Here is a 26,257-nt window from a genome sequence, read left to right as displayed (position 1 = left end):
AGTTTGTGGAGAAGTTACCAAATATTGTTCCTTGCCCTGTTAGTTGTCAGCTGGAATGATTGCATAGAGTTAGCTAGGAATTTGCATAATTTTGATAATTTCATAATCATATTCTGTATCAAATATGGACGTAGTCTCTGCAACATCAGCTGTCTGTTCCTGAACAGAGTAACCAAGCCAATCATCAGTCATATTGAAAAAGAGGCGAGCTTTAGTCTCTTGACGAACAGTTATAGGGCGCCAGACATGAGCTCCGCCTCTGATTTGACAAACTTGTGATGTTAAAATGTTCTAAGCCGCTAAGAAAAGAAAATAACCTCCCGGCCCATACAGTATGTGTGGATAGGGAAATTTGCAATTCAGACCCAAACTGTTTAATTAACCAGGCTTTATTTTATTTATTTTATTTTAAATGTATTAAAACATCTTGAACAGAGTTGCCTGACCAAGATAGCAGTTGTAAATGTGTTTTTTAATGCTCTGGAAGTCTGGGTTTTTTTTTTATTTTTTGGCTTGCTGTGTATGTGGTGTCCAGTCTTTCTGCAGCCAGCTGAAAGCGGACTCTTGTAGAACTGCAACTTTAAGCTTGTCTGCATAGGCTTTATTTATCTTAACCGGATGTTACCCCATCGTCATTAAGGGCCATTAAACAAAAATACAGACTAGGGGTGCTTGTATGGCCTAGGGGTTTGGCTAACCTTCAACCTTTTTCCTGTTTCCTCTTTCCTCTTTCCTGTTTCCTGCTCCATCCACTGTCCTGTCTTCTTCAAGAAAAGGCACACAAACTCCAATTTATATATTTATCTATTTTGAAAAACCATTTAACAACTGATAAAAACTTATGAAATGACTTTTGCAGCACTATTTACTCTTTACATGTATTTTCTGGGTGTTGTTTCACTGTAGTTTTAACAAAAAGGAAAGGGGTCAAATGCTAATTTTAGCCTTTGTTGCCTATGAATGGTGACAATGAATGGTTCACCCCTTTCTCCCCCAGCGTAAAAAAGTGAAGCCAACCTATTCCCTCTTTTGGAGCTAATATTGGTGACTAGCTTTAATGCCAAGACGTGGGCAGAAGAAGCTGACAGATTCTCATGTTGATTTGTGTGAAACACTGAATAACTCTTGTGTTAGTGTTAACTTCTCCATCTTCACCATCCGCTCCACTGAAGACGTAAAAAAAATAAAAAAAACACACTACAGCTGCCAAGTATACACAAGTTTTCTAGTTTGACCCCCTATCCTATAGTCTGTTATAATGGAGGAAGCAGATTTTGTGCACTATACTGCACTCAGACACAAAAGGGAGCCCTTGATGTTTTGGCTTCACCATAGATCGAGCTCTTGTGCCATCCGTTTTTTATATTAATCAAATTGTGTTTTTCTTACATTGTCCAGTTGGTCATGAAATATGGTGGTTTAAAACATCTCAGCCAAAATTTGGCCAATAACTACCTGGATTCTCGGTTACTGATCAGTCATGAAATTACAGGCCTACAGTTTGCAACCTGCATCAACAGCCATTCAACATGATCAAATATTTATGCTTCTCACTTTTAGTGCATAAAAGGAAGACAATAACATGATGTGAGTTCATATTTCAGGGTCACAACTCCACATTTAGGCCAATTTCTTTCCAAAATTTTGAAAGTGCTGAGGCGTTCATTGAAACGGCATGTCTGTGATACTGTGGGGATTGGAGAAACTTCTTGTGCTGATAATGATCATGACATGTCATCAAAAGTCTAAAGCATCTACTGGGAAGAGTGTTCTCTCCAATGACATACCGTTTCTTTTAGCACCCATTGAAGAGACAGCAACAGTTGAATCGTGCACTAACACTTATCTCAATAGTTGTCTTGTGAAACAGTCTTTCTCAGGCATTGATGATGCCAGAGGATCCCCTCAGATGAGTGTGGAAAGGGTGTACAGGGCTTTGATTGAAGCTGGTTTAAATGACACCGCTTGTTTGGTGCGTCAGTAATCCCCCGCTGCGTGTTTGTCACAGGTCAGGCTGGATATGAATAATGTATTGAGAGAAAACTGACTGAGAGGCTGGTTAAAGGTGGCGTTCCCTCTAATGACAGCAAACAAGCTCGCTCCCTGACATTTCCTATGAAGGGAAGCAGCGAGAAAAGGGAGGGAGAGAGGGAGATAATGACACACAAAGCTGGAATGAGTTGGTTTTAGTCCTTAAATGCAAGTACTCCATTTGTTTTGCCACAGTTTGTGATGAAACATGACAAGATGGCTTTGTCTCCATTGCATATTGTGACAAATGCATCAGCCGCAGGGTAACTACAATGACTTGCAATTTGATTTAATGGTTTTAAAGCATCTGTTTAGATGAAAATAATAGAACCATTCAGTGATTAAGTCCTCTCTATTATTCAGCTGTTTGCAAATCGACTTTCGGAACATTAGCATCTGAATGATTTGGCTGTAGAAACATACTTATGTCTGAGCAGTTGAACATTTTGAGCACTAAAAACTTTTAATTAATTTTTCTAGGAGCAGTATTACACACAGTTTCTTTTTGTTGGCAAACCTAACACTGGTTCAATCAAAGCCACTCAGAGAATTAAGTAGCTTATTTCTGACAGTACTGTTTAGTATCTGGTTTGTAATGACGAGTGATTTCATGGGGAAGTAATGAGTGCTTGGCATATGAATATGTAAGTGGAGAACACAGCCAGCATTTATGAACCTTTGTTAAAGAGTTACTTTACTGAAAAGCTGTTGTAAGGCAGCTGCTGTAGCTATCTAAGCTATCTGGCTAACAACATTATTGTGAGTTAGCAACAAAAACTTTATTTTTTTCAAACAGTTTTAGGCAGCTAGTAGGCATCTAGCTAGCTAGCACGTTAGCTTCTGTACTACCCTTTAAAAGGTATTATATATGTGTTTGTTGTGTTGTGATGTGATAATAAACAGGGCTAAAGCTACAGTGTACATATTTAAGTATGTGGCCAGATTTTATTCAAACCTTCAAATGTGGATACCTTGATTTTACTGCAAACCCGCATATACAAGGTGATGGTACTGTTGGATTTTCACCATTTCTCCTGGCCAGCCTGTACCCACCATTTGTATGCTTCAGTGTTAAAATATGGAGGAAAAAGTGGAAGTGTTTTAAGCTGCAGTTACACGTGTGTCCACTTGATGGCTCCAAAAGCCCCAAGCAAACATACACACAATTCTAAAAACTTGAATAGAAGTAAATATTTTGAGCAACCAGTTTTTATCCTACAAGGAATGATAACATGTACAGGGATAAATATTTTTTTGCATTTCATAAGTTTAGAAGAAAATAAACTTGCAAGGTTTTCATACTTAAGGACATGATCTAAGTAACAGCCTGGTGAACCCACTATTGCTGTTACAGAGGAAGCTAAAAACCTACCTTTACTCCACCTCTTTATCGCTTTAGGCTGACCTAAAGTCAAGAGAAGCCAGTGTCTCCAGATTGGTGACTGACCTCAAGGAGCTTCAGATACAGCTTAAGTGGTTTAATGGCACTAAGACAAAATCTACGCTTCAAAACATTAATGGGCTTTAAATGGTCTTGTATAACAATGTTTCCACTGTTGGTGACTGAAATGGACATTTTGCAAAAGAGCTGATTTGTTACCTTGTTGTTTTTTGAGAAAGTTGAAGTATTTTGGGAGCTTTTTGGAAAACAGACTAATTTTTAGTCAGGAGGACCAAGGGCGGACTGGCGTACGGGGATACCGGGGATTTGCCCGGTGGGCCGTGGCCGCAAAATAAGAGGGAGGGGGCGGATCAGGCTGTGGCAGAGTGGCCTGTCAATCACACTGCTCGAACGGGGGACAGTGCAAGACGGTGTTGTTGGGGGATTTGAAGCAGGGGCGGGCTGTCCATCAGGAAATTTAGGACTTTTCCCGAAAGGCCGGTCTTAATCAGATCCTAACAGGCCAGTGGTAGGGGCGTTTTTTTTTTTTTTTCTTTTAAATTAATGACGTCAGGGGCGGACTGGTCATCTTGACGTTCTGGAGAATACCAGAACGGCCAGTTGGCCGACGATCGATGCTGCCGGAGAAGAACTAGGAAAGAACACCAGCTATTGATCAACGTGAAAAGTGACGTTAAACCCTTTTTTAACATATAATAACTACTGAAAAAGAAATCTTTCAGAAATAAAGAACTTGAACACAGTGCACCCCTATAGTAACTTCATATCACCACAGCATAAGGATGTGAGAAACTTCTCCATAAGGTGTATTTATTGTTTGAAGTTTGACCAAAGCCCCATTCATATGAATGGAGGAGACAGGGTATTTGACCTATACCACCACCAGGGGGTGCAGTTTTTGTGGTGGCCTCACTTTGAGCTGAACAAGATGACATCCATTCTATTTACAGTCTACAGTCAGGACCACTCCTGTCAAAAGACATATATCTGGCTGTATATCTCTGTACTGGAAGCCTCCCACCCCTTCCACATGCCCATGTGGAATGCCAAAGCTTGAGGTGGGAGAGCACACCTCCCCTCTCTTTCATGCTCACACATTTAAAGCAAAGGCAGGTAGAGCAACAGCTGTAGGCCGACTAAAGTTTATCCTTAGCACCGTTTAGAAAACCTGCATGAAAATGAAGAAAAACTGTTTATTTGGCTTTCAACTGTTACAGCAATGTGTTTGGGAGGTTTGGTAAAACCATAAACCTTAGTGCTCTGATGTGTGAGGCAGAAACATGAGTTTATATTCAGCAGAGAGGGCCTGTACTCTTATATTGGCTTCAATGAGTTATCCTCTGCCAGGAAATCATTTCTGACTCTCATCAGAAGTATCGGGTGAATCCTTCCCCTTCGACCTGTTAAAGCTTTTATACTTTCTCTGTTTTGACCCTAAGCCGTCGATGTTTTGAGTCCATAGATATTTTTCCAGCAGAATCTAATCTCCGTCTGCGCCGTCCTATTTGAATCCCAGAAAAAGAAGCCGATCGTTATCACTAAAGCAGCATAACTTCCAGTCTGCAACTTACACTTGATCTGATTAAGGCTGCAGCATTTTGCCCTTGGGCGATGTCTGTAGCCTCGCATGGAGGAGAGATAACCCGATCTCCACTCCTCTCTGGCTCGGAGTCCAATTTAGCAGCTCAAAACTATGAATAAATCTAACAGTCCATAATTGAATTCTTCAAACAGTCACATTTTCAAGGTGAGGCCTCAATGCAAATCCATTTTCCAGCCTTAACAATGAAAAGTCATTTCTATCAATCTAAAAAGAGGAGGTAATGAAGTATTTTTCAATGTAAAGAACAATGCTTTGATTTATATTCATTTAGAGCTTTACATAAATGCCACAATGGTTATTGTACTTATAAATGACTAATGTGGTGTCTCGCCCTTGTCCTTTTACTTCCTGTAAGAGAAATATTTCTTGTTCTGCAAAATTAAGAGGAGTAGAGATGTAATTATGGCTCACAGCTACATCATCTTTAACAACATGTTCAACAAAACAAGGCTCATATCAATACTTGTCCTATTCTGCCTCACAGAGATGCCTGGAATGATAAATTCCATTAATTGTTTAGAGGGTTAGTTAGTATTTATTCGGCACAGTTTGCCTAATTACTTCTCCCGACGTGTTTTGTCTTGTGCATAATTCCGCGTTCCTCTGGGACGCTGTAGCGAGTGGGTGTGCAGAGAGAGCCGGCTAATGGGATGGAGATGGCACTGAATACCAATGCTCCGACCAACCAGCCAGTCCTTGCAGAGACCAGACACTGTGTTTGTGTTTGTTGTTGGTGTGTGAGTGTGTGTGTGTTTGTGTTTTTTGTGCATGGTTGCACATCACATATGTGTGTGAGTGCGTCCGTGCACGTGTGTGTGTGTGTGTGTGTGTGTGTGTGTGTGTGTGTGTGTGTGTGTGTGTGTGTGTGTGTGTGTGTGTGTGTGTGTGTGTGTGTGTGTGTGTTTGCTCTGCTTGCTCTGTCCCCACTCACATCCCGTCTGGATCGAAACCCTGCCCTTCCTGTGCTAAAATAAACCCACCTTGGGAAGTCGAGAACCTTGCACAGAGAGCTGAGTGTTACACCTTTTGACTCACGCCGTGCAGCGTGCATACAGGCAGTGACTTTGTGCAGAACACTTAAGAAAACAATATACTGCTAACAGCAACATTAGGATGCATTTAAGGAGGGGGTACCATGCTTTTTTTCAGGCTTTCTCCTGAGCCCCTGGTACCACCTAAAGCACCTTTGCATGGTTTACAGTTAAAAAACATCCCTGTTTATCTTACACTGGTGTTTTAGCTGCTGTCCCTTTAAGGCTCCCAACTTCTAAAAACCCCCTTTCCTCGGATTGGTCAACTCTCTGGAGCACTGTTGGGAACAAAGCTACAGACAGACCTTGGTGTTTGAGGCCCGCATTTCCAACATGTCTTAAACTAGTTTGGAGATCATCATGTGACGACCTCATCATTTCAGCAACTTTCGTAAGGATTTTGTGAAGGTCTCCTCTATCCTGGCATAATATCCCCTCTTTAACTCATTGGCTGCCAGCTGTTTTCAGAGCAGAGAGGTTGATGCTGTCAGTAATTTTGGAGCATTTGAGCAATCTTTCAACACAGAAGCTGCTAGAAGAAAATAAGTCGACCCCCTGGAAGAAAAAGTTTGTTTCTACCTTTTTTCGCTCTTTAGTGGAATGTAAGCTGTTTTCACTAAAAACACCTGTTATTAACTGAAAAGAAAAAAGAAAAAAAAACGAAAATGAGCTGTAATTAGTTTTTTAGCACTTAGAATGATCAGGATACATATTCTGTTCATGTGTGAGCTGCCTGAACATGTCGGTATTGCAACATTTCATCATAGTCTGTTATCTTTTTTCTTCTTCTCATAAGTTATACTAATTTCTAGGGCTGGGACGCTATGCTATTCTCGAGATTTGGTTCTATTACAATTTCTGGGATACCGATTGGATTTGTTATTTTTGATTTTTGGTTTGTTTTTTTTTAACACCAGACCATGTGAAAAAGTGAACTGATGATGATAATGCCTACAGACTATATAAGGAGCCATATTTTCCCATACAGTGCACAACACGTGAGAAACATTTCACCATCTGTGGAGAAAAGTGGATTTTTTTTCGGAAACAGTTGAAAACAAAGACTGAAATGAAGAATGTGAATTTGGAAAAAAAAAAAAAAATTTTGACAAAGAACCCCAATTTTGATTTTGTTAAACAAAAAATCCCAACATACTGATTTTTGATTTTTTTTCTCCCAACCCTGCTAATTCCTCATCCAAAGAGAGCACTGCTGCCACTTGCAGGGGCCATTTAATCACTACACTGGTTTACAAGCCTGATAATGGCGAACAATCTCTGCCAGACCGTCTCCCAGCCCATCCTGTTATAGAAACATAATTCTGGTTGTCAGTGACTTAATGAGAGTCTGTTTCATCCATAAGGGAAAAATAAAAAGCTACATCTGGCAAAAAAAGATGATAATTTGGCCTTCATCTGTTAAACAGTTTCCCCCTGGATAGGCTTTAAATTCACATGGCTACAGATATAGTAAAGCTTACATTTTGTCTAAGACTTATGTAATTACTTTGCTGTATAGCTCTAACTCAGTACCTGGCCAGAACTTGTATAAATCGTGCTTCTGTATTGTCAGAAAATCCTCTACATCCCTGTAATTTTCTTGTCTCTTTCTCTGTGTCTCCAGCTCATAGTGGAGAAGACCACAGACTTCCCCACTGCTGAGTTCTCCCTGGTGGAGGATGTGGCTCTGCACTTCACCTGTTTGATGGACAGGCTGAACGAGCAGCGCCTCTTCCAGCCCGACCTGTGTGACGTCGACATCGTTCTGGTGCGTCAGCACAGCACCTTCCCAGCTCACAAGGGCGTGCTGGCGGCCTACAGCCCTTTCTTCCACTCCCTTTTCGCCCAGAGCAAACAGCTGCGGCGGGTGGACCTGTCGCTTGATGCTCTGACCTCACAGGGTCTGCAGCAAATCCTCAACTTCATCTACACCTCAAAGCTGCTGGTGAGCAGCCGCACTGTTCGTGACGTGCTCAACGCCGCAACCCTCCTCCAGATGAGCGACATCGCAGCCTCCTGTCGTGACCTCATAAGCAGCCACTCACTGAGGAGCACCTGCCCTGATATGGCCAATCGTGAGGGGCTTGGTGGTAGTGACCCAGCGATGCCCTCCAGTCAGCTGTACTCAGAGATCAAACAGGAGTCAGAGCTTGGGAGGGTGTACAAAAGGGATGGTGGAAGTCCGTTTTCTGTAAGGGTGGAGGAGGCTGGGAAGTCAGCCCAGCAGAAGCAGTATTATCAGAAGGAGGAGGGGTCAGGGGGCGGGGCAAGCGCTGCAGCATCTTTGTGCAAAGTAGAAAGTAATGGAGAAGAGTCAAAAACAGCAGATGGTCACACATCCTTCAACAGAGACCAGATCATCGTTGAAGTCAACTTAAACAACCAGACCCTGAATGTGTCTAAGGGATCAGAGGGAAAGTCAGTCACTACCACGGAGACAGCCACCATATATGGTCATTGCCATGACAACCAGAGAGATTCACAGGATGATGAGGAGAATGAGGCTGAGAATGATGACACTGTTGGAGATGAGGATGATGATGATGAGCTGAAGAGGGGGGACCTACTTGGGCAAAGTAGTGAAGAGGATGACGAGGAGGACGATGAGGAAGAGGAGGAGAACACTCTAAACATTCCAGGGTTGGAGCAGGCTGCCATGTTGGATCGGCCTCGCCGAGGCACCAGAGCTTTCGCCATGGCGGCTACTACGGCATCCATGCGACAGACGCTCACGGAGGCCACGTTAGCCAACCAGCGGCAGGCTGGGAAGAGGGCGCTGGATTCTGAGGGGCTGGGTCAGAAAGTGAGGCTGGAAGAGAAGCAACATTTTGCGTGTAAGAAGTGTCCTCGGGTGTTTAACAACCGCTGGTACCTGGAGAAACACATGAACGTCACACACAACAGGATGCAGATCTGCAACAACTGTGGGAAACGCTTCCTGCTGGAGAGCGAACTGCTGCTGCACCAACAGACCGACTGTGAGAAGAGCATCCAGGTATGAAAAACATCAAACTAGTTTTTAAATACTTCTTTTGACTACTTCTACTCTGCTTTGGGCTGAATTTGAATGACTGTATTAGTATCTACACAGCTTCAATCATGTGAGCACTCAAACACTGAGTAATCACGTCCAAATACAGCAAACTTATAATTCCCTGTCACAGTCCCCCTACTTTTCCCCCCTCCACAGCGAGCAGCCGGACTCCTGCTGTGCTTCTGAAGATCATTTGCTGCTTTAATCTACTGACTCTAATTGCTTTTTTTTGCTACAGTGCATGCTCAAGTATCTGTGTAAGCTCACACACCTGGATTGTGTTTGCAAAAGCTGTTTCTGATGGTCTTCTTAATATCTCATCTCCAAATAGCTCCTGTAATAACTCGGTTTTGCCTTCCGTTTTTTTTTTTCCCCCTCCAAAGTGTGTCACATGTGGAAAGGCCTTCAAAAAGCTGTGGTCTCTACACGAGCACAACAAGATCGTCCATGGCTACGCTGAGAAGAAGTTCTCCTGTGAGATCTGTGAGAAGAAGTTTTACACCATGGCTCACGTCAGGAAGCACATGGTCGGTGAGTGGCGGTGAATTACAGGATCCTGATTGGCTGCCGTGATCCTGTTTGTTAGATTGGGCTTCCTTTTCTACATCTCTCTGATTGTTGAGCGGGATTTGTTTTGGGTGTTACTTTCCTCTTCCACCTTTTTGGTGATAAGACTCCAAGGCAGGCTTACCTCACTCTTTGTTTTAGCAGTTGATGGAGGGATGCATGAAGTACTAAAAGTCAATGAGGGCTGTTTATCATTTTTGAAGATATACATTCATTGTCTTTAGCATCAAAATATGCTATAAGCCTCCAAATGATCTCACTTAAGAGTCATTTTAGGGCAGTTTTTCACCTATTTGTCCTCCTAATTTAACTTTATGATGAATAGATCAATGTTAAATACTGTTTTCTTGTGCTGTGTTTGTGTGTATGTGTGTGTTCAGCCCATACGAAGGACATGCCGTTCACCTGTGAGACGTGCGGGAAGTCGTTCAAGCGAAGCATGTCCCTGAAGGTTCACTCTCTGCAGCACTCGGGAGAGAAACCCTTCAAGTGTGAGGTTTGAGCTCCTTCTATACACTCCTACTGCTCTCCAGTGTTCCCAACCGTATGAAGGAGTTTCATTCATACCAGGAGGTCCACTGGTGATAAAACCAGTCATTTCTCCAACTGAATGTGGCTTCAGTTTGTAAGATAAGATAAGTTAAGATAATGCATGTTAAATAAAAATGACATAATTCGATCTCACTATACAAAAGTGTTGCCAAAACACCACCCAGTGACAGGTGCTTGCACCTTTCAAATTTAGAACCAAGGTTTGTTCTGCCTGAATTGGCTCTTTCCACCTTAGCGAACCATTACCCACATTTAAAACAAATACATAAGTATAGAAAAACTGTTAAGATTGCAAGGAGGTTTGCACATTTCAAGGTTGATATAATAGAATTTTCATTTTTTAGAATAGAAGGTGTTTGTGGTGGTTTGCACTGAGCCTCTTCAACACTGAAACGTGCTATTAACATGCTCTGAAAATATGCTTTACAGTAAGTTTGTAAATATGTAGTACAAATCTATGATTGAGGACAGTTTTTAAAACTTTAAATCCTACAAGACCTGGCAATGATGTTCTGGCTCTTTTTTATTTGTGTGGTACGGTGGCTGGTAGGGGTCAGACAATTTGCAAAACAACAATAACAGGAATACAAAAGCGATAACACAAATGCAAAAGGCACAAAACAACAAAAGTTCAGCCACAGCAGAAGCTAAAAGAGATGAGATATCCCAAACGACAGAAAAGTTGTGAAAGTAAGTAAATGATTTCCTTTTTTTTTTAACTTTGGCTGTGATAAATGTTACTTTGTAGGGGTATCACTTTGTGATATCTTTCATAATACTTATTTATTGTATTGTGAAGGATATTTATTTACCAGTAATATGTCATTGTTACTAGCTCTATGAATTAGTCTTGTCATAACATTAGCATTATACCTATATTTATCATTTCTGAAGTTAAAAGAGGAAAAAATCATTCACTTACTTTCACAACTTTTCTGTACCCATTGGGAAAACTGACCTCTTAAAATCTGCTGTGTTGCTGCATTTGCGTTGTTGCTTTTGAAAAAGCAGCTGACACCTACCGGCCACCTTGGTTTGGAGATTTTCCATTTTGTTTTGTTTTTTGATTGTTGGAGTTGTCTTCTTTAAAGTTTAGGTGTGGAAAAATTAACTCAAATAAAAGTTAAAATTAAACTCTTTTAAAAAAGTAATATTACAACGCATATCAGTGTAAAAAGCTTAAGCTATCTTCAGCTATAAGCTATTTTAAAGTACACTTGTGTCCCATGGAGGTGGTCTGGTTTAGGATTGGTACTGCAGACAGTCAGTGATGAGAGCTCCAATCTTTTGTCTTCACTTTTGGGAGATGTCACGTCATCCATATTTTTAGATTTTAACATTATAATTTAGTTATCATATCTCCAATGGAATGTAGTGAGATTTGACATTAATGTTAAGTTTTGTGCTTGAACCTCTAATTATTTTGGAATGCGGCTGTAGCTTTTGTGTGGAGTGGAAATATGTGAGTGAAGACCAAAATGAATTTGTAAATAATTGTATTTTATTTTTTGCAGTTGTTTTTGGATTAGCTTCAAGAAAAGATCAGAGCCAAGTTACCCAATAGCTTCAAACTTCACCTCATATTAACCATGTACATATCATGGTGGTGTCAGTGGTCGTTTTTTTTCCTGTAAGTCTCTGAAATGTTCTCAAGTTTGGATTCTTGTGAAAGTGAAAACATTCTCACATTTCATGTTACATAACAGAACAGGTGTCCCACTCATAAAGCAGTTTGTATTTCACTGGATGTACTTTTTGCTGATTATATTATGAATATCCGTCACATTGAGTTTTACAGACACACAGTCCCACAGCCGAGTCGAATCAGATATTCCACATGAGAGAAAATAACACATCTGCTGTTTTACTCTAATGGATAAATTTCTCTTTGAACGAAGAAAATAAAATTCACTGACCACCATGTATGATCATTTTGGCTGTGTGTAAAAACGCTGACTGTTTGTCGTTTCAGAACTGCAGCGAGCGCTTCCAGTACAAATACCAGCTGCGGTCCCACATGAGCATCCACATCGGACACAAGCAGTTCATGTGTCAGTGGTGTGGAAAGGACTTCAACATGAAGCAGTACTTTGACGAACACATGAAGACACACACTGGTGAGACAATGTTTGCTCTGTTTTAAAGCGTGTCAAAGACTTTCTGTCAAACATGGGCAGCAAATACACATAAAACATTAACATATCATCACTTTTAAAGATGACCTGTGAACTTTTCCTGTCAACAAATACTGTTTAATTTGTAACTATTTGAACATTTCTGAGCGTACCCTTCGGGTTTTAAAAATATGTCAGTTATTTCGCTACCAGAATCAAAACATTTCTCAAGCCAGAAATGTGAAAACTCATCCACATTCACTTGTAAGTTGTCTTTCCTTTTTCTTCTTTGCCAATGCCTTTTTGGTGCATTGCTACACATGTTTTTACAAGTTACTCCCTCTGGCAATCATTGTGCATTGTCAGTAACCCCAAAAATGGAAGCCCTCCCTTAAATGCATTGCTCAACAGGACAACTTGTAACTAGAAAACCCACAGACCTCCTCGAGTTTGACGTAGTGGAACATTAGGCACTCATAGACTGTTTGTACATAAAGCAGACATGTAGCATTGTTAGCATTTATAGTTATTTATATATACTTTACTCAGGTCTCGTGGTAATTCTTTTTTTTGGTTCTGTTTTGGTCTCCACCCTTAGGGACTTTTTTAGTTTTTAACTGCTGATTACTCTGCTCTTTGGAAGCTTTTTTCTATCTGCCTTTATGTGCTTGGAAGAACGTGCAGAAGGGTTTAAATAACCTTTTTGTAAGCAGAACTCAGCTGCCTGCAAGTGTCTAATACTGAAATGGCAAATTTATGATTAAAATTAGAAAAAAACTGTATTATGAAAATTTAAAAAAAATTCTGGAAAGTGAAGTGCAACATGTTCCCTTCAGTGTTACTATAACAGACTCTTTTTATATTGTTCTTATTTTGAACCACTAAAACAAAAGTATTGATTTTATAAATTTTAAAGCTCCTGTGAGGAGTTTTAGTCTAATGTCAAAAAGACCAAAGTTGATGGTGGTGCTTCTGTTTTGGTGAAGCAAGCAGCAAAGTAAATAACACCAACAAAGCATTATTGATTTTCTCTGTTTAGTTGGTTTAAATATTTCAGCTGCTTGTGATGATAAGCATGAGTTTAAGCCTTTAAAAGTACACTTAGAAAAGAGCTTTTTCAAACTTTTTCTATGGATAAAAAGGAAAGTAGAATTTGATTTCTTGAGTTAAATTGAAAGTGTGACACATGTACAGGAAAAATCAGCACAAACAACACAAGTCTAAAGCTCCTCAAAGGAGCTTTAAGTTTCTGACAACTGCTGATTTATTAGTGTATCATTCGACTCATTTCATTTCTTGTTTCCAAATAAAAAAATCGGAAATAAGGGCCTATTTTTCACTGTTTTGATTTTCTTTTGAAATTAAATAGAATATAAGAGAATGGAATTATCATGGGATTTTTGTTCTATTCGTTTTTGGTTTGAATCATTTTTGATGTGTTGTGACTTGGGAGTTTTTGACTTTTTATTCTCAGGAAGGTCAGTCAGTCTCTAACGGGTGATTCCACTGATGGGTGAATCGAGCAGCATGATAGCTAACGTTTTATAGTTATTATTAGTTTATGTTTTTGTGAAGGATGGTGGACGTGTTCAGGCTTTTTAAAGAGGGGAAGCGTGTCACACTTAAGAGGCATCAGTAACATGACATTTCCGCCTGATGTTGTGTTGGATGCAGAAACGTCTGACGCTCATTGCAGAGCATCTCCGGACACCCATCTCCTGCAATATCCGTGTGGGTCTTATTAGCTTTGAACAACTGCTTAATAACATCAGCATATTGTTTTAGTGTGGCCATAGTGGTCTATTTATATGTAACTCTCTGTATATCGCCTTCCCTATCTCTGTGAACAGGTTTCAAGATTCGCGCGGTTAAAGACTGGCCTCCCTGAGAAAAAAGTCAACAACTCCCAAGTCACAACACATCGAAAATTATACAAACCAAAAATAAACCCATGATAATTCCATCCTCTCATACTCTATACTTAATTGCAAAACAAAATCCAAAAATCAAAAAATAGGTTGTTATTTGTTTTCCGATTTTTGATTTGAAAACGAGAAATGAAATAAGTCATTATCTGTTTTCCAATTTTGGATTGTAAAACGGATATGATGTGATATGGAATGAACGAATGAAACACTGATACTGATTTTATACCATGCTGTGATTTTTGTCCCTATCTGTGCAGGAGAAAAGCCGTACATCTGTGAGATCTGCGGGAAAAGCTTCACGAGCCGGCCCAACATGAAGCGCCACCGCCGCACCCACACCGGAGAGAAACCGTACCCCTGCGAGGTGTGCGGCCAACGCTTCCGCTTCTCCAACATGCTCAAAGCCCACAGGGAGAAATGCTTCCGTGTCAGCAACCCGATGGTCACAGACGGCAACAGCCCCCTGGGCCTCGACCATCCTCTGGGCTCACCTGCTGTGGACTCTTCTGGTCAGGTGCAGCTTGGCACGGCGCTTCCTGCTACGTCTGTGACCACACCCGCTGCTGCCAGTCAACACCCTCTCCATGGCACCCAGCTGTCTCTCCCCCTGCTGCACTCCATGGGGGGCCTGCCTCCAACCCCTCATTTACCCCCACCGCCCCCCCTGTTCTCTGCTGGTAGGATGAACTCCAATAACTAACAAATCTCTGTAGCATCTAAAGCACTTTTGTTACTTTTGTTTTTCTTAGAGCTTTTTAAGAGGACTCCTACAGAAGGAGACTGAAACACCTCAGTGACGTTTAAACTGAGAGGGAGTGCTGACTGAAGGCCACATGGAGGCCTCATACAAACCCTTCTACACCTTCCACTATATGAAATGGTTATTTTTTACTCTGTTAATACAATAGAAAACCTCAGAGTCCAGTAGGACATGTTCTCACCACCACTCCTCATGAATTTCACAACCCTGTTCTGGTTTCATTATCCCCCCTCACCACACACACACATCTCTCCAGCGCCTGCACAATGCATTGATTGTAGCATCTTCTGCGAAATGGGAGGAAGAATTTCCCACATGCAGTGGTCATAAGTAGATTGGAAAACCACACAATAAGGAAAAACAGGTTGTTGTTTTTTTTGATTGTTTTCCGCCAAGATGTAGCGAGTGGTTCTGGTATGACCCAGCAATAACCAAATGCTGATTTGTCTCTGAGCATATACGTGTTTATGGCATTGCCAATAACCAAATCCTGTAAGCTCACCTGCTATAGTTAGAAAATGTTATACAGCATTTATAATCGATCCTGCACCTTACATTTAACTCTAGTGATATTTAATATGTACTCCTACTTGTCTTCATTTTTATAACTGTACTTGTGTGTAATTCGTGGCACGTTATGTCAATTTGTAAGGACGCGAGAGAGGTTGTGACATGTGGAGAGTCAGCAGTGCAATTCTTTGTGGTGGTTTTGTTCGTCTGTGTGTGTGTGGATGTCTGAGATTTGAAGCAGAGAAGATGAGGATCTTTAGATCAAAGTTCGAGCTTCCCCCTGCTCAGGAGACGGAGTAATTTGTTGGCCTGCGTTTTCTGCTTACATTAAGCAAACAAGCTCCTTTCCTGTAGATCTGGCTCTGAGAAAATAAAGCTTTTTTTCTGTAACTTAGTAAACTTAATATACTCCAACAGTATCTTTCTCAGCTGAAAACTAAATGTTACATGGCCAACTAAACTTAATATGAAAGCAATCGGATAATAATAATCACAGTAAAACTGCTCACGTATTCATTAAATGTGCACACCTTATCATGATATTGTAAATTATGAAGATTATATTGAAATGCTTAAATCTGTAATAGAGCACTGAAAGTGGTACAGTTCATGCTATTAAGAAGTTGTACCCCTCTTTATACAGTGACTTGTAGAAATCGGTAAATGGGACTTTCAGTAACTAATATGGCTAACAGATTTGTATTGCTTTGTGCACTTTTGAAAGTAGTCGTGAACTGGTGAGTTGAGAAGTTATCTTAAGGTCTTCCCTTAAAAGAGTGGTTTTTACATTTTGAGAAGTGAATTCATTTTATTTGCTCCAAACTCTTGAGTGCAAAGGTAGCTAGCGGCTGGTTAGGCTAGCTCGAGCACAAAGACTGAAAAATGGAGGGAAACAGCAAGACTGTTTTTGTGTGTGAGTAAAACAATAAAAATTAAATAAATTAAAATGAAATTCTTGATTAAAAACACAGATACAGATTTAACATTTATCACTAAAATACCCAAAGTTGACTATTAAAACTTGGGGTTTTGTTTTGTAAGCTAATGATTGGAATCAGCTAGCTTGGCTTTATCACAAAATACATCTACTTTGCGTTATACTTTACGAAGAGAAAGTTGAGACTGTTAGCATCATTTTGCTTCAGTTTTTCTTTGAGTATGTTGGGCACAAGTGGGCAAATTATTGCCAGTGAAGTCCCTTTTCCAGTCTTTTTTGCTTAGTTAGGCTAACTTAAAGCTTGCTATAACTTTTTAACAAAGAGTCCAAAACGAGCAATCGTTTTAGCCCTTGACGTTTTAATCAGTTGAGAATCCAAAAAGAGTCTAGGTGCACTATTGAAGCTCTGGCGTACACTTTATCTAGAGAGCCTACATGAAGTGTAGCATTAACCTGTAAATACTGTTAAGATGTGTTTCTTCCTTGTGATTAATTCCTCATGTTTACATTTGGAGCGTCTGTTGAATGTTGCCCCCATATGTGTCATGGCTGGTACTATCGAAAGTTGGAGTTTGTGGATAAGCTTTTGTAAATGTTATAAGCTGTTCATTCTTTTATTTAAAAGACAAATTTAAGCACCTTTAGCGTAGTCTTACATCTAAATACACCTGATTAACTAAAAAATATGGTTGAATGGTAAGGGCCTCATCAGATGTCATTTTGGTACTTTTTTTTCTCTTAGTGTCTGACACGTTATGTTTTTATTTTGCTGCTTTTGTACAGGGTCCAGTTTGAGACTGCCCTTTAAATGAAAAGTCAAAAGCTGTTAAAATGTTAAGTACATTCTGGCTGTGATAAATCAAATTCACCTGCAGTGCCAGAGATCTGATGGTTAACAGAGAGCAAACTAAAGGCGACCTGTTAATGTCACAAAACAAAAGGACTGACGCTCTCCTGTGGCACTTTAGTAAACTGCACTCTGTAAGAGGTCTTACACTAAATAAAGAGACAGGCCTTGTTTGAGAGAAGCCTACAGAATTATTTGTAAGGCTTAAAATGTACTTTCCCACTTTACTGTTTTGAGAAGCACTAGCCTGAGAGATGATACTGAGATACTGTGGTTAGAGTTTGTGTATTTGCCTTATCTAAGGAGGGGATTGAATGTTTTGTGTTAGGGATGATGGTAAAAGAGGAGAGATAGTAGTCAATACTACTGATTTATGCACTTTGAATTTGATTGCCACACTAGCCCATGATGGGAAACATAGGTGAGAAGTAGGCAGCGTGGATGTCTATGGAAAAATTTCCACAAGTTTCAACATTTCCAGAAAACTGAACCCAAAGTTTGATGTGTGAAATGTTTGCAGTCAGAGTATTTGTACAGTCTGTTCTAGTCTGAGCAGGGCTGACCTGTGTTTCTGCTTCCTGGTGTAAATGTACGTCTTTTGTGACATGTGTGAACACAGAGGACGACTCTGTGCAAAGCTTGTGCCACTTCCAGATCTGACTAATTCTGATTGGTTTCTCCTCCAAACACTGTAAGAGAGATCAGTTTTAGGTCTTAAAAGTTTGCTCTTATGGAACGGTTCGGGTAAGTTGTCTTTTATGCCATGCGAAGCCAGTTGCCAAATTGAAGATAATGATAGATGCGAGCACTTTATTCTCCAGTTCAGCTACGCATGGTGTGACAGCTGATGGTTTGCAGTTATTTAAACACCAATCTGCTGATGGGGTGTGAGTTTTGTTTGTTTTACTTGTATTTCCACATCGTTAGAATACAGGAAATAACAGAAATGCAGTGTCTGCCAGAAAGTAGTCCTTGGCAGGTGATCTGCCTTTAAATAACATTTAAAAAGAGCCCTGTTGGTCCAGAGTGCAAAAATAAGCTCAAGAAATAGTGAAATGAACAAAAATCTATGTGTGTTACATGCTTCCAGACCAGCTGAGTATTAATTGATCAAAGTGACAGATATTAATCATGTTTGAAGTAAGGGACACTGCTGAGTAGAGGATTTTCTGAATAGTAAAAGTGTGATTTAAATGTAAAAGTAAAACAAAAGCATTTATTTTACAACTCTCTGCACATTTTATTACACAAGTAGTGTATGATGCAGCATTTAGGGGAAGTTTAATAATGATTTGAATCAAAAGTTTCCCCACCGTGAGAAGAAACAGTTTGGTATTTTTTTTGTCTTTTTTCCAGATTAAGGGTTAAAGCCTCCCTTTGACATAGGGGTTTAGTGGACAAAGCTGATTTACATTAGAGTAATGTAATAACTCTTAATGTAGCTTTATGGAAAGACATTTACGAGTCCTCCTGAATTCTAGGATTCTGTTTTTAATGTGAGGAAATGACACAAAATGGCCGTGAAGCTGAGATTTTAGAAACTGAGAAGGGAACTTTTGCACAGTTTGTTTGGCACTTATATCGTAGGCAAGTAGTTTTGATTTCTTTTAATTAGCCAGATTCTCCTTCACCGAGGCTTGTGGCCAAAGGCTCGAGTTAGATCAGTTAAATGTAGACCTGCCCTTGACCTTTAGTGAGGGTTCGTCAGTGATTAAGTGCATGCCCAGGCACCAGGATGACTGTGCATTCTTCATTACACCCAGGGCGAATGTTGTCACATAATGAAGCAGTAAGCATGGCAGTCGGGACAAAGTAGGGTGCTCATGAGATTCTTCAAGTTTGCCCTCTACTGGGAATTGTAGTTTCGGGTTTAGCTGCAGGAGCTGGAGTGTGAATTTAAAAAGGTTTGATTGTGTGGGCCTTCAGCTTCAAGAAAACTGTTGGGAATATTGTGATGTGAGTTTGTACTAATTACTGATGTTCTATAAGGATATTTAAGAGAGAGTGTTGTATGTTAGTAAGAGTTCAAAGAAATAAGATAGCCTTTAAGGAAGAAAACCTCCCTGCTTCATGGACTTTTTGAATCTTTAGGTGCAAATTAATTGAGCTACAAAACCAACAAAAGGTAATCAAAGGAGTCAAAAATCAAACATGAGTAAATTTCTCTGTTTCATTGTTCGAAGAATTTGTTTACTTTCCTTATTGGTGTTTTATTTATGATAGTGAATACCTTTGACTAATTTTTAAAGCTAAGCTTTTGGATGCTTTGCTACTGTTTCTGACATTAAACTAAGTTATTTTATCTTAAAAGTGAGAGAAATTCTATCACTGTAATCTGTGGTTAAAAAAATGAACACAAACCTCAAACTGAGCAGCATCAACAGCTAGCAAGTACATACTCTTAGCTAGCTTACTTTGTGTTCTTTAGCATGCCTGCTAAAATCCCAGAGGAACTATTCAAAGATCTTATAAAGCTAACAGTTATCAGTAAAGTCTGCCAACACAAAATGATCACTATAGTTAAAACGGTAAAGTTGGCATCAGCTCGAAGCAAGTTTGCTAGCTTACATAGCTGTTGCTTGTTGTATTTAGCCAACAGTGTTTTCCGTCTAGCTAGCAAGTCCTCATTAACATGAAAAGTGTTAGCTAATCACTTTTCCTAAATTTTACCATAAGTAAAAAAAAAAAAAGCCAGCAGGTAATTATTATTTTTTTTAATTATACAGTGTAGGAAATATGTGACTGTGCTCTGTGGTTAAGACAGTGAAACCAAACCTAAAACTGTCCTGAATGCTAGCTTACTTTGTTTTATTAAGCATGCTTGCTAACATGCTGGAGTAAGTATTTTGAGATTTAATATAGCCAACAGTAAACAGTTAAGTATACCAATACTTACTAATTATGACACGTGGTGGCTACTGAAGCATACTGTAGCTAGTATGTTGAAAGCTAGCTAGCTAACATGGCTGGTTCTAGTTAAGTTTAACCACTTGTGTTCTCTGTCTAGCTAGCGAATCACTTCAACTAAATTTTGTTCTGAAACACTAGAAATATATTAAAGATGGCAGGAACTTAATTTTTAAAAGAAACTTTGTTGAATGAATTTATGTTCTGTTGTTTTTTGACTCATTTGATGATTTACATTTTGTTAGTTTTGCAACCGAACTAAAAGAAACTGAAACTGTAAAACAAGCACTAGTGGCTGCTTTTCATCAAAAGTTCAGTTGTCTGTTATTTTCTTTTTTTTTAACGGTGACTTTTTCCTCTTTCAGGGAAAGGTATTTATGAAATGATAACCATGAAAATGCCATTTTCAATTGACAGAAGTATTATCCACATACCCTCTACATTTCCCATACTTGCTCATATTGCAGTTGTGTTAAAGAAACCATAATGTGTACTGTTATATGCTGATTCTCTACTTTATAACGTAAACACTATGTCTTAGTTAACTCTGTTGTACAAAGACCATGTGTAGGCAATAGATGTCAAGTTCAGCTATATTAAAATACTAAAAACCGTACATGGACAATAGTGTCTAGAGGTGCTAATAACATTAGACTGTATTTTCTGTCTTTTATTGTATTATTGACTAGTGTTTACTGTCTGTAACACAACAGAGCGTAATGAAATCATTTCAATATTAAACAGTATAGATATATTATTGCAATTTGATGTCTTCTGTGTTTTTGTTTCTTCCTTTTTTACTCTTTCTGATGACACAAACGTTGCAGCAACGGTTTGCTGCCACCTATTGGGAAATACACCACCACTTGCAGACGTGTTCTTGGTATGAAATATTTATCATAATTATTCCATACAGTGCAAAATAGTCTACAAGCCACAGTCAGAATAAAATCACTAATACACACTTATATAAAAACTTGCTCTATCAAAAAAAGAGTGAGCAGTGTATCAATCTAACAGTAAAATAAGCTAGAAAATTGGACATGGTGTTACAGTAAACAAACAGATCACCATATAAGCTAAGCTAATTTATAGCATATCCAGTGTTGTTAGATGTCATCATGATCTTCTCCGTGAAGTTGTGTTTTAGGGGTTTCACATCTTGGTGAGTCGCAGCGTGTTGAGGCGGACGCCCAGGATGGTAGCTCCTGAGGCGTACTGGATCTCTCTAAGGACACCAACCCACTTTTTCTCTGTCTCATCAAACCTGAGGAGGTTAAAAGAATGAGTAATGAAAGGTAAAATTCTGACACCCCAAAAAGTTTTTATGCAACTGAAAAGTGCCAAAGTAATTTTTGATTTTTTTTAGATTAAATTTTATAAAGACTGTTTAAGCCTTAATTAGTGAGGGTAAAAAGGAAAAAACTGGGTCTACAGATTGAGGAGTCACATGACGCCTGGTGTTACCACCCACCTCCAGATATCGTTCATCTCTTTGGGAATCACGTCGTCGCTCTCCTCTAAAGGCATCATAGCAAATCCTCCTACAGCGTACAGACAACCGGCCAGAGACACCAGGTTCAGAGAGCTGCGCTCCTGAGGGAAAGCTACAAAGTCTGACCACCTGAAGAACGTAGACACACACATTCAGTTTAGTAAGATGTGAAGTTGTAGCTGTATGATTTATTTTTGTAGGTGCTTTCATTTTAGTATGTTTGTAATCCAAAAGAAAATAGCCAGAACTACAGGAGGTCTCAGGAAATCAGTATCTTGTTTTTTCAGTATTAATCAAATTCTTTGAGCTTGATACAGAAGATTTTGAGTTGCTCACTTGTTGGTAGCGATGTCATACACCTCCATAGTGTCTGTCAGCCCGGTGTCTGTGACTCCTGCTCCCACATATATTTTCTCCTTATGAACTATGGCTCCAAATAAGGAACGTGCTGTTTTCATGGGTGCCAGCTCCCTCCATTCAAACCTCAGAGCGTCGTATGCCCACATCTTCTTCAGACAGTTCCTTTGAACAAAAGAGACAAAGAATACTTCCTGTTCCTAACATTTCTTGCTGCCTCAAGTCAAATATTCTCCATAACTTGATCACATTTTATACTCACTTGTCATCTCCTTTTCCTCCAATCACATAAACAACATCATTGTGGGATATTGTTTGATGTCCATAGACTTTGTAAGGAATTGGGTCTGATTCACCCCATTTGAAAGATCTGGAAAAGAGAGACCACTGAGAAGTTAATAAATCCTTCAAATTCTTCATCCACTCTTCAGGATTGATGCGCTGACTTGTACTCACTGTCTGTCATAGACCAGGACAGAGTCCAGTGTGCGCTCCTGGTCCTTCAGTTCCTTCCCACCCATCACAAAAATTGAGTTTTCAGCCTCAGCCAGCCCGAACAAGAAGCGGGGACTCGGGACGGGAGGCATTCCCAGCCAATCAGCACCGGCCGGGTCATACTGAGGTAACAGGAGTCAAACATTAGTGAAAGGGGGAGGTTTAAAAACATGTGCTGTCACTGCCAAAGCAGCTCATCTTCCTTTTTGTCTTCTCCCTCATGTTGAATCATGAATCAGAGTGAAAGAAGCAGATCTTTTCTTAGTATATGATCCATGATACATGCTCGGTTCAGCACTTCACAAAATGTACATTTGCATAAACCCCATTGAGCCCATCGTAGCACCTACGATTTGCATATCACCTTTGATTGGTGTCAAATTGGAGGCCAGATAAAACAGAACGATCATTCTTTTTGTTTAAAAATCATGGAAGTGAATTAAAATCTTCAACAAAGAGTATTTAAAAAATAATCTGTGGAGTTACACTTTCATACTGCATTTTCAATATGTCCCAGAGCACTGTTTCCTTTCACTAATGTGTTTGAAATCCAGCATAGAGCGTAAACAACAAAAACATAATGAAGTTTCACAAAATTCATTAAAAATAACATTTTATGGTTTATTACACATTAGGGGTTAAAAGAAATACTTGAAAACTGGTCCTTTCCTTTGTTTGTCTTCTCATTCAAACATTGTAAACTGGCTGAGCCCACTTCATGTTTGTCTTAATTTTATACCTTTAAAAATGACTCAGTTGCTTAGAGTGACATAGTACCTAAACAAAGAATACTACTCATATCTATCCTCTTAAGACCCAGTGTCCTCACATGTGGACATGTCTGCCTATTCATCTGTACATTTTCTACAATAATTATACTTTTCTTAGTTCCTCTAAGAACCATGATGCTGGTTTGTTTTTGTTTGGTTTTTTACTTTGACCTATAAGCCACATTTAGGGGCACTGCTCACAATATTTTTTGGAGTTATCACATTACATCTGTTTCAATTAAAAAAAAATGTATTTAAGTATGGTAACACTAATAACAAATTATTTATAGGGAACTTGTAACACAAATAACCAAATTTCCAGTACAAAGACAAAGCTTTATTGTTATACGTATTAGGTCTTACTTATCCCAAATAGCAAGAAGATGTAAAAAGTGGACAAAAGTTTGGGTCTCAGGAGATTAAAGCTCCAGTAAAGATTTTTAAGTGTTGATGAAACAGACAGATATTAACAGTGACACTTTTTGACCCACAAAAGCAAATTAGACCATTATAAACACTGTTTTGATGTAGAGTTTATATATATATATATATATATACATATATCACAGTATATATAAATATCACAATTATTGGGAGTAGGTATTAGCATATAGTTGAAAATCCAGTTTTAAAACAACTATTTGTAATATATTTCTGTGTTCAGCTGAGAGAGCGTAGGTCTCATTTAGTCCACAGGGGGCGCCAAAGTCAACACAAACTCAGTTTTGTCAGAGGAACTTTGAAGCACAGTCAAGAAATAATCAGAGTTTCATTTAGATATTGTATGCACTCTGAAATTGTGGCAGAATAGGACAAACTATCAAGTTGTACACAAATCATAATCAAGTTGTATAATCAGAGTATATTAAACATAGATGTAGTCTCAGTATATTACCTTTTGTATTTTGAATTTCTTTAAAGGCCAATGATAGTGGTCACCATATAGAAAATGCAGACTAAACCTGTTGGTCTTCTGGTAAATACATAAGACAAATATCAGAATATGTAATTCAAGCTTTTAACATGTTTCACTGCAAACAATCCATTTTAACATGGGACCTAAAGGGGGTTTGGAGGGGTTTGGCACCAACCCCAAGTGGACATTTGAGGAACTGCCACATTTTAACTATTTAACATCAGAGTTTGTCACTTAAGCACAACATTATATAGGATGTAGGAAATTAACCCAAGCCAAGACAAGAATTATACAGAATTTTATTTGTACTCTATTTACATGACAACTAGTTTATGAACAATTACTTTTTTTTTGGACAACAGATTTACACTATGTTGTCAATTTCATTTCATTGTTATTTTATCTTCCTTTGTATAAATTTGGGTGATTTTTTTGCCCGTCTTGACTCTTGTCGAGTTAAAGTGTTGAAACTTGTTCCTACCTGCAGGAAATAGGAGCACATTGGATCCTCTTTATTCTCCTCATCATAGAAAAATCCTCCGGCCACAAAGATCTGGTTCTCTTTGGTCACCAGGCTGATGTGGTTCTTCGGGATCTGTGTGGAAAGTGATGCTACAAAGCAGTCATTGCCTGATGGATCATAGGCCACAGCGCCTGTGTCGTTCACCATCAGGATCAAGTTCCTGACAAACATGCCGAACCTCAGGTTATCATTCAAGATCCCTGGGAGGAGACCTTCTTCATCTTCCTCCTCCTTCTCCTCCATCTCTCCATCTTTTTCTGCTCCACTTTCCTCTCGTATAGCTTTCATTTTTTTAACCTCTGGTAGCTTCCCTTCGTGAGCGTCCTTCACCATCTGGACTTTCTTTTGGAGCTCTGGATTTGAAGAGATGAATTTGTTTTTGTCTACTCTCTCCTTCAGGAAATCCTCACTGACCAGACGCAATCTGACACAATCCAGCAAACCTGGCAGCTCTTTCTCTCTGCTCTCAGCTTCCCTGGACACCCAGCTCATCAGAGCTTCAAACACAGCCTCTTCTGACTCTACATTGAGGTTGTCACTTGTTAAGATCGCTGCGAGCTCGCTGGGGAGCAGCTGCAGAAAGTCCTCATCTCTGGAGATGAGCTGGAAACGTTCACAGGCGTAGTTCCTGGCAGAGATGGCCAACCTTGGACAGTCCAGCATCAAACCCAGTCTGAAGATAGCGAGACAGTTGCTTAAGCTCAGGCGCTTTTGCAGGAAAGACACACACACAGTGAAAATTGAGGGGATCTGGTACATGTTGGCCACAGCAAAGATATCCTGGACGTTTTGCTCTGTTACATTAATTTTGGAGGTGTACAGGTACTTCAGGATCAGCCCCATGACGCCTGGCTCCACATCCTCCAAGATGATTTCCCTCTTTTTGCTCTCGTCCAGATCAGACAGGAAGATGGTGCGGAAGTATGAGCTGCAGGCGCACAGGACCAGCCGGTGACAGGGGAACTCCTTGTCTTTGATTTTCAGTGTGCAGTCAACCAGCTTGTCATTCTCCAGCAGGTCATACAGGCCGTCCTGGAGCAGCGTTTGCTGGTACACCCTGGGTTCATCCGTGGGGTTTACGGGTACAGCCATTATTCCTAGAAGGAGCTTCAAGAGCCTTTCAGGGCTTCAAAACAAGCAGGAGCTCTTTTTGTAGCAGTTTCAAGCCTGGAAAGAGGATTCAGGAGCACAGTCAGTCTGCTGTCAGTCCACACCAGCTGGACCCTGGCACAGCCCACTTCCTCAGCTGTCCTGACCCTTCAACCAGGCTCCAACTGGTGGGTTATTTATAGTGTGGGTGCTCTGTGTGGAGCTATGAGCTTCATTCTGGAACATGAAACGTAATCTCCGAGCTTAGATCCCAGCCCCACTCCCCAGGACTGTCCGCCCACTCTCTGACAGCTGAAACAGGGCTTCATGGGAGATATGTCCAACCCTGAGTCATGGGGGAAGTGGAGAAGGTGATGTAGGAGGCTGGC

At 39.9% G+C, this 26,257-nt stretch overlaps 2 protein-coding genes across 2 annotated transcripts in view; one reads left to right on the top strand and one right to left on the bottom strand.

Annotated features, from left to right (window-relative positions):
* zbtb47b (zinc finger and BTB domain containing 47b) overlaps positions 1-20,955 on the top strand; it is a 35,935-nt gene extending 14,980 nt beyond the window's left edge. The window contains exons 2-6 of the mRNA XM_074693575.1: positions 7,692-9,062; positions 9,485-9,632; positions 10,049-10,164; positions 12,193-12,337; positions 14,520-20,955. Of these exons, the coding sequence (XP_074549676.1) occupies positions 7,692-9,062; positions 9,485-9,632; positions 10,049-10,164; positions 12,193-12,337; positions 14,520-14,962 (2,223 nt within the window). The 3' untranslated portion in view covers positions 14,963-20,955. The remainder of the gene's footprint in view (positions 1-7,691; positions 9,063-9,484; positions 9,633-10,048; positions 10,165-12,192; positions 12,338-14,519) is intronic.
* A 378-nt stretch (positions 20,956-21,333) lies between these two features.
* Positions 21,334-25,871, bottom strand: klhl40b (kelch-like family member 40b). The gene is made up of 6 exons (XM_074693650.1): positions 24,738-25,871; positions 22,532-22,692; positions 22,338-22,445; positions 22,055-22,240; positions 21,698-21,847; positions 21,334-21,490 (listed from the first exon to the last, which is right to left on the bottom strand). The coding sequence occupies exons 1-6, from the start codon at positions 25,869-25,871 to the stop codon at positions 21,379-21,381; spliced, it is 1,851 nt and encodes a 616-aa protein (XP_074549751.1). The 3' UTR covers positions 21,334-21,378.
* Between the last annotated feature and the right edge of the window lie 386 nt (positions 25,872-26,257).

The sequence above is a fragment of the Halichoeres trimaculatus genome, unplaced genomic scaffold (genome assembly GCF_033239565.1).
Source record: "Halichoeres trimaculatus isolate MK-OKI-2021-1 unplaced genomic scaffold, fHalTri1.1 fHalTri1_scaffold_18, whole genome shotgun sequence".
In the NCBI taxonomy this organism is placed as follows: Eukaryota; Metazoa; Chordata; class Actinopteri; order Labriformes; family Labridae; genus Halichoeres; species Halichoeres trimaculatus.
The sequence above is the reverse complement of the archived record's forward strand: the minus strand, read 5'-3'. Positions and strand labels throughout refer to the sequence as shown.